The sequence below is a fragment of the Carassius gibelio genome, chromosome B14 (genome assembly GCF_023724105.1).
Source record: "Carassius gibelio isolate Cgi1373 ecotype wild population from Czech Republic chromosome B14, carGib1.2-hapl.c, whole genome shotgun sequence".
Taxonomy (NCBI): Eukaryota; Metazoa; Chordata; class Actinopteri; order Cypriniformes; family Cyprinidae; genus Carassius; species Carassius gibelio.
Window position 1 is genome coordinate 26,764,565 of NC_068409.1, and position 12,803 is coordinate 26,777,367.

Consider the following 12,803-nt stretch of genomic DNA (forward strand, 5'->3'; position numbering starts at 1 on the left):
CTGGCTTTAACCTAAACTGTGCAGACAGAGCTGAGAGCCCTGCTTTGTTTGGGATGAATTTCTCTGGCTTGGCTCACGGGAATGCACAGAGAGCCCTCTCACTTCCCTGAATCCACAGCGGACGGATCGTCAGCACACGTAAGTGTGTACATGAACCCAGCACAACATCTTTATGTACACAACATTACTTATTCTGAGCGATCCCAAATCAACAAGCCATGAATCAACACTAGCAACAAATGGTTCTCACATGGCTAGGTGATGAAACTACTTAATAAAATGCCTTATGAATATTTTCCATAATTCGGTTCAGCCAGCGTCATCAGTGCTCGGTACAGCTAGTTCTTCACTTGGGAGGAAGTGAAACCATTTTATAAGGTTGCTGTTCCCCCTTAAATGACGCAGAGTTTAAAGCTTACAGCAAGTGTCACTATGATTGGTACCAATATTTGGATATCATATACATTGTTTGGTGTTATTATTAAATGTAAAATAAAAGGTGAGAAAAAAAAAGGGTTGCAACCATTGGTTAGTAGATCTTTTTTAAAATGTTATACTTACATAAGTGCATAAAATATATAAAAACCTTTATAAAAAAACTCACTTCCATTTTCATGGTCTTGCAAATCTTTAAATATACAGGAAATATATTTTCATTCAAATAAATGATTAAAATTTGGGGTCAGAGTGATTTTTTAAAAATGTTTTTGAAGGATGCCTCACACTCTAAAAGGCTACATTTCTACATTTTTGTTTAAAATAATTTAAAAGATTACATTTATATTTGAATATCATTTTAAATAAATCATGTTATGGCAAAGCTGAGTTTTGTTTTCTTCTATTTTATTGGCATATGTTTTATTCTGTCCAAAATAAAAAAATAAAATAAAAAATAATAAAAATCGTACTGATTTTGATTCACAGTGCATGTCCACATTACTGAACACGACAATGAAAGTTTGGTAATGGCTCTTCTGCTAGGAAAGCCTTCAAACTCTCTATAGTTTTTGCTGTCCTGAGGCTGTGTGTATAGCTGCTTTGGAGTAAAGCACTGCACCTTTGTCCCTGCTAAGCTTCATATGCTGAGCACAGGCCTTGCATGTTCAACACAGACAGCCAGGCCAAAGCAAGCAGAAGTGTTTTCACCAGCCTTCAGTCCATTGTTACCTTTGGCCCCGGGGTGTAGGCATAAAATTAAGCCATTGCCGCTCTATTCAGCAGCAGCAGAGTGGAATCAGCGGAGCTTTATGTGGACTAAAGTAGTCTTACTTGAGAGCCAGACCCCAGACTCCCTGTTCTCTGGTCTGTGAAGGGACGAGTTCTCTAAACAGGTGTCTAAAATACAGACTCTTCCTGACAGGGCATTCTGGAGCTGTATGGCTTTATGGGTATTACTATGCATGCTTCTCATGGATTCAATTGACAGTTCACCTATACTCTCACAGATGTTTTTGAACATTTAGGACAGGAAAATAGCGCAAAAGGTTTGGGAGCTCCTTTTCCTCTGCAGCCCCATAGAGATATGCTCAAAGAGAGGACTGCTTAAAGAAGGAGGCTTTGGTCCAGAGAGGTCCACATGTAGCCCCGCAGCTCAACTTACAAATTATCTTCATGTGGACTCAGTGTTAATATTTTTTTCCAACCGTGCCTTTAAAAAGCTTCATTCTCCATTCATACCTGTGTGAGCAAACATACATTCCTGTAGATCTGTCATGGAGAGCTCCACATGATTGGAAAAAAAAAAAATCTAAGCAAAACATGGAGTAGAAAGCGGACTGAAATGTTTCTGCTGATTTCCAGCGACATCTAAATAAAATAAACATCAAAGGAAAAAAAGGCCTCATTACCTTTTTTTTCAATCAAAGACGTAATGAAGATTGAGGAGTCGTTTGGCTGAGAGTGATGCTGTGTTTTTCAGGTTATAGCCTATCACTAACTAAAACCATGTCTGTTCCTGTAAATCAAAGGAAAACTCTGCCAATGCTGTTTACTATAGTGGGATTATAGTTCTCACGAAGTTCCTTAAGGATGGAAAAGGTATGAACCGATCGGCTACATGTTGCACTTTTTGAATGCTTTCCAGTTCTTTTGAGCTCTTCCAATCATTTTGTTCCTGATGAAAACATTACAGAGCTCTAATCTTTCTTGAAAGAAGCATGGTTATGTGTTTTCATGTATTCAAATGTATTCAAAAATACTGGAGAGAGATGAGAGGGAAATACAAAAGAATAGACTGAGCTGTTATAAAAGCAAGTGCTTATTCTTGCCAAAAAGAAAAGAAAAAAGAAAATCATATCAGATGGGTAATGTAGGTAAGCTTTCATGTTTTTAAGCATATGATCTGGTACCTCCATTTTTGTTAGATTTACACATACACCTCATTTCAGTTTGTATATTTGGCAGATCTCTATGCACTGACTAAAGAGGTAAATTAGAGACTGTTGCTTGATTCACAGCAGGGAAAGACAGAGAGATGCAGAGGAGAAAGGGTAATTAGAAGTCTCCTTGTATCTTTTATGGGGCCATAAGTGGTTTGCAGCAACAGTAGTATGGAGACCCAGGAGGAAATTGGCCAAACCTAATGTGCCCGGGTTCTTTTCCTCTCTGTTGTGAGAGGAGTGGGCCCGGAGCATCCTGCAAAGGGCCCTGCCCAGCCTCTGGCCCGTCTAATGAGGTGGATGAAAGGCCCTTTAATGTGGCTCTGATGAAGGTGGGTAATTTGCATCCTTTTAGTTTAATTAAAACCTTTGCTCCCCCTGCAGCTCAAAGAAGGCTCAGTTGTACGCAATGAAACCAAAGCCATAATGTGATTAGGTTCTGGTTTAAACTGTGCATAGAAGGAAAGGCAGGGTGGGCATGAGATGCATCATAAAATACTGGAGTCAAAATATTTAGTGCATTTACTGGATGCTATAATTTGATCTAAAGTTGGGTTTAAACATCTGAGAGCCTTTTTTTTCTCAGTGTTCTATTTTAATATGCATATTATACACTACTGTTGAAATCTGGGGACAGATTTATTTTTTTTTAAACAAAGAAACAAGTAATTGTTTTTAAATTGATCAAAAATGACAGTAAAGACATTATAATGTTACGAACGATTTCTATATAAAAAATGGCTGTTCTTTTGAACTTTTTAAAAAATATCAACAAAAATATTAAGCATCACAGTGATAAAAATAAAAGAAGGAAATGTTAGTTGAGCATTGAATCAGCATATAGAGCGATGTTTAAAGATTGTGTGACACTGAAGGATGGAGTAGTGGCAGCTTTGTCATTAAAGGAATTTTAAAATATATAATAATACAGAGAACACTTATTAAATTGTAATCGTATTTTACATTATTACTGCTTTTATTGCATTTTTTATCAGATAAATGCTTTGTGAGAATAAGAGACTTTCTTTCAAAAACAATTTTTTTTTTTTTATCGTCCCCAGATTTTGTGCATACAATTTGAGTTTCAAAATGTATTTTGTCATATTTCCTCCTTTTTATTTAATGACAGCTTGTCATTCTAGTGACCAAGATACAGTGTAGAATCTTAAACATTATGATATCTAATGAATAAGAAATATTTCTTTAAGCTCTCTCTCTCTCTCTCTCTCTCTCTCTCTCTCTCTATATATATAAATATTAACCCTCCATTTTATACTTTGGACTCCACTATAGGTTTGAAATGGTCATTTAAAAAACAAAGTATCTAAATAAAGGAATGATAAAATACAATCTACATTATTATATCAAACTATAATTATATTTAGATTGAATCAGCAGAAACTGTTTTTTGGTTATTTTATGCCCTTTTGCTGCTAAACTTAAAGACTGTTGTTTCTCAGTTATGCTTCTCACTTCTTCGCCTGAACTCACTCTTATGTGCCATTTCAGCTTAATTTCATGTGAGTCCAGACTGGTTTCAATTCCATCAAGCATCCTTTCATCTTTCCCTTTTTTTCAACCATGTCTTTTCTTCTGCTACTCACAAGCATGAATTCATTTGTGTCCATATGTGTTTGTTCTTTGAACTTGCCTGAGCTTATTTCCCTACAATGAAAGAAATAAAACAAACACGCTCTTAGGAGCCCAAGTTGTGAAGCTCCGTGTGTGTCACGTTACAAGTAATCAGAATTACGAAATACATCAGTGTTAGAGAGACACATGATCAAAGTAGAGCTTTAAAAGCATTTTGGTTTGTTCTTATGATACGTTTGACATCAGATAAATAAATTATACTGTATTCTTCTAGTCTTTTCTTAAAATACTAATAGTCATTCTACAAAATGTGTGCCACTTGTGTCTCTCATATACAGTACATCTGTGCAAAAAAAACAACAAAAAAAAAAACAATAAAAACAACAACAACAAAAAACCTGCATATTCAAAAACATCCACAAGGAAATCAAAATACATGATAATAAAAGCTAGTATTTAGCTATAATCTCTCTTTATACAATAAGACTTTATACTTTTATATAACTCCCATATCCAATTAGTGTGCTAACCCTGTTACATAATATTTACTTATATTCACTTAATTATAAAAATCCATAAATAAATTGTTTGTAAATCACTTTATCATTAATCACTTTATATTTTCTTATGATTGCCAGTAGGGTACAAACCATCTGAATTATTAAAAAGGAGTACATTTTTGAAGCAATTATATTATGGAAGGACAATTTATATGTACGCACATACTGTATATACAGTTGAGGTAAAAAATTACATCACCCTTACAGAACATGCAAAATGTTAATTATTTTAACAAAATAAGAGGGATCAAACAAAATGCATGCTATTGTTTATTTAGTACTGACCTGAATAAGATATTTCACATAAAATACGTTATGTTTAATGTTATAGTCCACAAGACAAAATAATAGCTGAATTTATTAAAATGACCGTGTCAAAAGTTTACACCCCCTTCTTAACATTGTGTTGTTAGCTGAATGATCCACAGATGTGTTTTTTTGTTGTTTAGTGATAGTTTTTCACGAGTCCCTTGTTTATCCTGAACAGTTAAACTGCCTGCTGTCTTTCAAAAAAAAAAAAAAAAATCTTTCAGGTCCAATGAATTCTTTGGTTTTCCAGTATTTGAACCCTTTACAACAATGACTATGCTTTTGAGATCCATTTTTTCACACTGAGGACAACTGAGGGACTAATACGCAACTATCACAGAAGGTTCAAACACTCACTGATGCTCCAAACACTCACTGATGCTCCAGAAGGAAAACCATGCATTAAGAGTCTTAAGAAAACTTTTGTCTTATTTTGCCTTAATATCATTTTTTACATTTAGTACAGCCCTTCAAAGCTACAAAAGATAGTTAAATGTTTCCCAGAAGACAAAATAAGTTAAATTTACCCTGATCTACAAATTCTAAAAGTTTTCAACCCCCAACTCTTAACGCATGGTTTTTCCTTCTAGAGCTTCAGTGACTGTTTGAACCTTCTGTAATAGTTGCATATGAATCCCTCAGTTGTCCTCAGTGTAAAAAGATGGATCTCAAAATCACACAGTCACTGTTAAAAAGGGTTCAAATAAACAAAAAATGCATAAAAACCAAAGAATTTGTGGGACCTGATTTTTCTGGAGGACATGCAGCGGGCAGTTCAACTGTTCAGGACAAACAAGGGACTTGCTATCATAAAAAAAACAAAGAAGGAGATTGTATTATTTAAATTGTGTATTATACTTTTATAATATATATCTATTGAAATATTATAACGTTTATAACTTTATAAAAGACCCAGTTTATGTTTCTTCCCCCTTGGACTGTTTAAATAGGAGAGGAGCATTTCCCAAAAGAGGAGCTGTCGTGGAAAATAGACATAAATTAGACTAAACATAAATACTCCAGCAGTGAGGCTGTTCTGCATTCAGACCAGCCATGTTAAATGAGTAAACGCACGTCTAATGGAATGGAAAAGAGCTTGTGTAAGAGTTCAACAGCGGGAAAGCTTATGAGCAAATCATCTCGAATGAATGAACGTCAGTGCCGTGTTTCCCACTCAAGCCAAACCTGGCCAAGGTGGCATGACCCAAAGACTGGAAGGCATATCCACGTCATCCTAAACATGCCGCCCCTCCCTTATCCCACCTACGGCGTCCCTTTGCAGTCTTGGGTTGGCTTACGAGTGTAATTTTGATAAAATTATCCATTTAGGTGAGGAGGACGTTGGCTAAACTGCAACACATGTAAACTGTGGCCTGCAAACAAAGAACAAAAGGCCACTGCTGGAAGCTCTCCACCAGTCCCCTCATAAAACAGGCAGCCCGAACCACCGTCTGAGTACAAACCACAATCTCCCTCCACTGCGTCCGCACACAGTACGGCCTTCTATACGATAGGTGAGAAATGCAGACAAGAGGGAGCCAATGCCCATGAACCAGGACTCTACAACAGTGCAATTGTGAGCAGAGTCTGTTACTTTTGGAGGCAAACTTGAGATCTTCTACTCCACTCACAGATTCATACATCCAACATAAAATTAAACAATACAGACAATTATGTTGCAGAAAAAAAGCATAAGATCTCTCGCCCTGGACTCCTGCAAAGCAGAGCTGTGAGAAAACAATACTGACAGTGTGTGGAGCTCTTTAGAAACAGCAGGGGTACAGGGTCTGGGACCACCGCGGGGGAAAGAGAGAGAAGCCCAGGTGCTGTGGGACATTTTAAAGTACAGCGGTTTATGACATAGAGACTGATTTGACTCCCTAACACATCGGTAAATGTGAGAGTGGTCAGTGGAGATGGTGGTGAAGCATTTCTTCTAGCACCTTCTAGTAAACAACACCTTCTCTGTGACCTTTTAAAGCCCAATATACCATTCTTACAAACCTAAATTCCCAGAGCTCCCTGAGCCAGATTGCAAAAAAGCACTGAATATGTGAGCAACACTTTAGAGCAAGTTAAAGATCCCGTTAAAATGCTTTAAAGCTGTAAAGCTGCACTAATCTGTCTATATTTAAAACTCAAGTTGTTGTTCTCATGCACAACTGCAGACATGATTAAAAAAAAAAGTGTTTCTATTTACACATGTAAAAAGCACAGAGACTTTTTGGTGACTGTGGTCAGGAAAAACCGAAGGCATAAATTATAGTTGTTACCTCAGTTTAGGTTTATTGCCAAGTGATTACACCAAGCCATCAACTGCCTGGTTTGACAGGGGCAGAATATCAACTGAAAGTTAAAATTAGACTTTCATGAGGAAATAAGTGGGGTATAGATTGCACGCACATTAAAATACGAGGGCACGGTTCTGCCCATGCTTGCTGTGAGTGCGAATCCTGCTGCAGATTAGAGCTGCACAGATGACAACAGGTGCTATTGAATGTCCCCAAATTCAATAGCTCCTGATGCAGTCAGTCTTGGCTGGAGTTTCCCTCTTGTGCTTTTGGTGAACATTAATTTACATTAAGTAGCTTCTTAAAAGGATAATCTCTAAAAAACATCTGTTAGGTAATTTTGCAATTGGGCTTTTGCTGTAAAGTTGCCCAAACCCACCTTAAACAACTGTATTATTACTTTTTCATTCACACTGACATTTAAATGCATATTATTTTTCAGATATTCTGAAAATTCTTCTCATTTTTTTTAACCATTCATTTTCATGCATGCCATTGAAGACAGCACACAAGAGCTCAATATATAGCAATAAATAAATAAATAAAGCGAAATTAATACAAATAATCATGATTAATCATCAAATTATAACTGATAGAAAACAAATGCTGGCAATGATGAAATATGAAAGAAGTTGTAGTCTAATATCATAAAGCGTATAGTCTAATGTTGTAATGTTGCTCTACAGAAGAAAAAACAACCCCTTTAACTCTTTAGCTGCAGGGTCAACTAATCTTTATTAAACAATGCTGCTTCTTAACACTTCTCTGGTTAACTAACATTGTCATTCCCTTCAGCAAAAATCACAACTTTAAACACTCAAACACTGCAGCCGGAGGTTCTAATGGGCCTTTTGTTCAGGGGCTGTTGGTCATTGCAGTTAATGACTTCAGTAAACTCTGCAACTATATTCCAAAGGGAGTGAACCAGTCCAATGCACCATAACTCTGAGCTCCACAGAGCTCTCAGGGACGAAACAGGAAAACAGCAGGCCGCCATCACTCCCCATACAGGAGGCCCAAAGCAAAGACATCAAGGGGAGGGAACCAATTAAGAAGCTGCCTCGCACAGTAGAATAATCATAATTTGCATCCACACACTAGTTGTCTCGACTGGCTCCCCAAATGTGGCAATACAGAAAGAGCCAAGGGCTTCTGGGTCCTCAAGGCCTCTCAACTTCACCCGGACCAGTTCAGATTTATGGCAGAGAAGGCGGCAGGTCGTCTCTGTCTCCTCTCCCTGAACAGGACGTTTTGGCAGGAAACGACTGCCCCACAGTCCCTCAACAGTCATCAGGAGAAGTGAGAACCACACGCTCCAACATAACCCCCCCCCCCCCCATTGCCTAACAATATCTACAGTACGTGCCTCTACACCTCTTTTTCTTTCTCCTTCCATCCATCCAGGTAGGTATGTATTAATTTCCTTGCCTGTCAGCTTCTAGTGGGACAAAAAAGCCTCCACTACCCGGGTAAAAGTACAAACTTGGTATTAAATTACTGCCTACATAAACAACTGCAGGTATTGTGTGACGAACGACATGAAGCCGTTCTTTGTTCTCTAGATTTGATAAAGCAAGACGGCATCAGTGCCATATGCTCCAACAAATGCTAACAAGTCATACATTTCCATCAGCACAATGCTCTTTTGTGCTTTTGGAGTTAATGTTACGTTCATGAAACCATGCTTGCTCTAAAGTACCTTGCCAGTCATGTCAGTTTTGTCAAATATGATTTGGGAGCAGCTTTACGTAAACTCAACTGCTTTCCTGTGCCATAATTAGCCTTTTGAAAGGGCATCTGAAAGTTGCCCTGCTCTTTTTAGATTGCAGTTGAAAGCTCTGCTGTTTTGAGATGCCATATGTCTAGCTGGGTCACTAACCCCCTAAAACACTACCTTAAGCCGTTTTGCGTGTGCAACGGTGCAGGTTTTGATTATGTCTGGATGAGTGATGTGGCCTACAAATGCTCTGGGTGAGCAAAGTATAAAGAACTGAGATATAAAGGGTTGTGGTGTATGGTGTGGGAGGCAGTCTTTACCAATTACAATGAGTGTGAAGTTGAGGGCGAGGCTGCCAAATCCATTGGTGACGCGGCAGATGTACACGCCGGCATCCTCCAGTTCCACTTCTTTGATCTTCAGACTCTGCTTCAGAACCTTGTAGCGGCTCCAGCCTGGGTTCACGTTCCGCCCATCCTTCACCCACAGGACTAGCGGAGGGGGGTCCCCCTCCACCGGGCATGGAAGTCGAACCGTGCGTCCCAGTTTTGCTGTCTGTCTGTCTTCTACCTGACGACTCACCCATGGAGGACCTGGAGCAAAAAGCATTGTCTTAAGTAAAAGTATAGCATGTGCATTTGAATAACAAATAATAACCACATACCTAACATGTAAGTGAACACATTAAGTGCACATTAAAGGAGTCATGTACTGAGATAAAATTCCCTTGATCTTTTGACATACTAAGAGGTCATTGTAAATTTGTATACAAATATCCTGAAAGTTTAAGAATCCAAAATATGTCGTTAGTCTAAAAAAGCATATAGTTACTTTTTGAACATAAATCTTAAGCAGCGTCTATCTATGAGGATTGTACATTGAAACAATAAAACAATAAAAAACAAAGAAAGATCATCACTCCTTTATAATTAGAAACACTGTTTTCTTTATATATATATATATATATATATATATATATTAGTGCTGTCAATCGATTAAAAAAAATTAACTAATTAATCGCACAAATTTTTAAAATAATTAGAAGACTGAAACTTTTTGGATATGTAAATGTAAAATGTAAATAATTAATGTAAACTCAAGACAAAGAAACTATTTAAATTCAAAATATGATTGTTTATTGGAATTTTTGTTTAACTTGTAACACAGATTTTCTCATGTAAACAACATACCTGCAATAAACCATCAATATCCTCCAAATTAACTGTTGACTTGAAAGCCATATTTATTACAGAAATAAAAACACAGGCATGTAAGTACCATTTGAATTTCAAAACAATCAATGGCAATAAAAAAGTGGACTGCAAAAAAATTCCAAAGTATAGTCATTGCCAGTGCTTTAAGTGGGCCAGTACGCACAGGTACTCAGTACCGCCACTTCCAGATATAGTTCTTGAGCGTACCGCCACCTCTCCGTGCGCCCAGAACGTGCTTTTAGCGTACCGGTACGCTCATTTGGACATCTGTTTTAATAGAGGTTTTAATCTTTTACCTGCACTGCCGATTTTCAGAGCGCCCTTCACAATGGAAGCTTCCTAATTCATCCCACCCAGAGCAGAAACTACATTACCCATTCACCCTTAAGTTATACAAGTGAATAGCGCATGTGTCGCTTTTCACACTGTTAAGTGTCAACAACTCAACGTGGCCGGAGAAGGTGTGTGAAACTCGTTGTGAGTTATACTAAAGCAAAATCTTGAGTATTTATTGTCTGATAAACATTAAAAACTGTCTGCGGAGGTTGAGTCGTCCTGCAGCCCCCGCCGGCTGTTCATTGGCTGCAGCATCTTTTTTCTAAGTTCTAAAAAAATACCGTAGACGGCAAGGCACAAATTTAGATATTCATTTATCTAATTAATCTATAGCCTATGCACAAAGACAATATGACCTTTTTGTCCCCTTTTTGTTTTAAAGCTTGATGAAGAGAGCGCAAGTTGCTGCAGCTGAGGAGGACAGTGATGCACGCGTACAGGGGTGATTGACAGTTCGCGGCACTGTGTACAAAAATACTCCGCTACACAATTATTTCTTTATTTTCGTTTAAGCTTATTAACGTTAGTGTTACAGAAAGGTCTGATTTACGCACTGTTACAGTCATTTTTTTTTTTTTTTTTTAAACAATGACATTTGAGTTCATGATTTTATTTTAATGTTGCTGTTTCTTGTGGCAGACTAAATGAAGAGTAATGTTTCTTGTGGCAGACTGAAGAGTAATCCGGCAGAGTTTTATACTGAAACTTTCCGTCTAAAAGTCCTTCCTTGGTCTTATCCATATTTCTTTGCACGTTGAACACACATAGGCCACAACTGGAAATAAAAAAAAACTGCAACCGCGTTAATTGCGTTATTTTTTTTTAACGCGTTAAATATTTCAAATTAATCGAATGCGTTAACGCGCTAATTTTGACAGCACTAATATATATATATATATATATATATATATATATATATATATATATATATATATATATTTAGTGCATTTTGCTTTAATGCAAATAATAATAATATGAATAATATATAATATACATTTAATAAACTACTTATACATTTTAATTTCATTTTATTATTAATTATTAATGTTTTGAAAAAAATTCTTAATTGTATTTTTTCTTGCATTTTGCTTTAATTCAATAATAATAATAATAATAATAATAATAATTATTATTATTATTTTTGTGAACTTATTTCCAATTTGTTTTATATATAATATTTGCTACATATATATTATGTAAAGTTCCAGTTCCAGTAACAGCAGGTCCTATTTATTTATTGCTGGCACACTCATGCTATGTGAAATGTACAGTATGTGAAGAATTATGCACCCTAGCCTGAAATGTTCCGTTGCCAGTGTTATGGCACAATAAACACAAAGACTACACTGCCAGAAATGTCAAGGGCACAAAATTTCTGGCATTATTATTTTTTTTTACTCTAGCTCCTAATACATCTAAACCCACAAAGAGATATTATGAAGGGGAAAGCTAAGCATTAGAATATTATGGGAATCTCTGTCCTTGCATGTACAAAGTCATTTTCATCCCCTTCTTGCAGCTTGCGAAGACTCCCATGAGCACTTGCTTTCCATTTCCTTTGCACTGGTGTGTGTGTACGTTGGAAGGCACCTCTCATTCATGCCTGGTACTGTCACATCCTGTTTCTGCTCTAGCAGCTGCTGTGAGAACCACCAAGACTATAAACTGAAAAATGACACTGGCCCTAAATGTACTTTTTCGTTGTTTTTTTCCCTACTTCCCTTCAAGTCTCTCTGCTGGAGTGAAGTGTTTTCACCTGAAGATGCTGGTTGCCATCCAGGAAAGTGCCACGAGAACACGCGGGAGGGAAAAGAAAAGGTTGTTTTGGTGCTGGAATTAAATTACAGTAAATTCCAGAATGTTAGACTGAGAAGGGCCGAGAATGGCAGAAAAAATTCCTCTCTGGAAATAGAGCAGAAAAAAAGGTGGAAATGAACATCACAGCTGGAAAGAAGTCGATGTCAGATGAATTTCCAAATGTAAGTGTATGAAGCTATTGGTGGCTTAATAAACATTTGTGAGGCTTTGGAAAGGAAAACAGTTGTGTGTTTATAATGAAGATGTAATGTAATTGGTGGGCTCCTTGAACAAACAATGGATCTATTCACCAGCAGAGAGGAGATGGATTGCATGGGCCATGTGAGAAAGATCTGATGAACCTGGTGGCTGAATGAATAGAAAATAAGAGGGTAGCTCGTGAATGTTTGCTTAAGGATATTAAAACAACCTGGTGGATACCATTGAGCAGAAGCTGAAATATCTCATTGCCTTTCCGTCCACAGGCCAAGCTTCACACTCAGCATACATCACGCACTTGAAAAAGAATGCATTAGAAGAAAGCCTGGGACTCTCATTTAAAATTGCTTCCATCCATCATGCTTGCTAACTATTTGTCACAGAGCCGT

At 37.2% G+C, this 12,803-nt stretch overlaps 1 protein-coding gene across 1 annotated transcript in view; it reads right to left on the reverse strand.

The window, feature by feature from the left end:
* fgfrl1b (fibroblast growth factor receptor like 1b) overlaps positions 1-12,803 on the reverse strand; it is a 33,275-nt gene that overhangs the window by 5,575 nt on the left and 14,897 nt on the right. Inside the window, exon 3 of the mRNA XM_052573684.1 lies at positions 9,169-9,441. Coding sequence (XP_052429644.1) covers positions 9,169-9,441 — 273 coding nt within the window. The remainder of the gene's footprint in view (positions 1-9,168; positions 9,442-12,803) is intronic.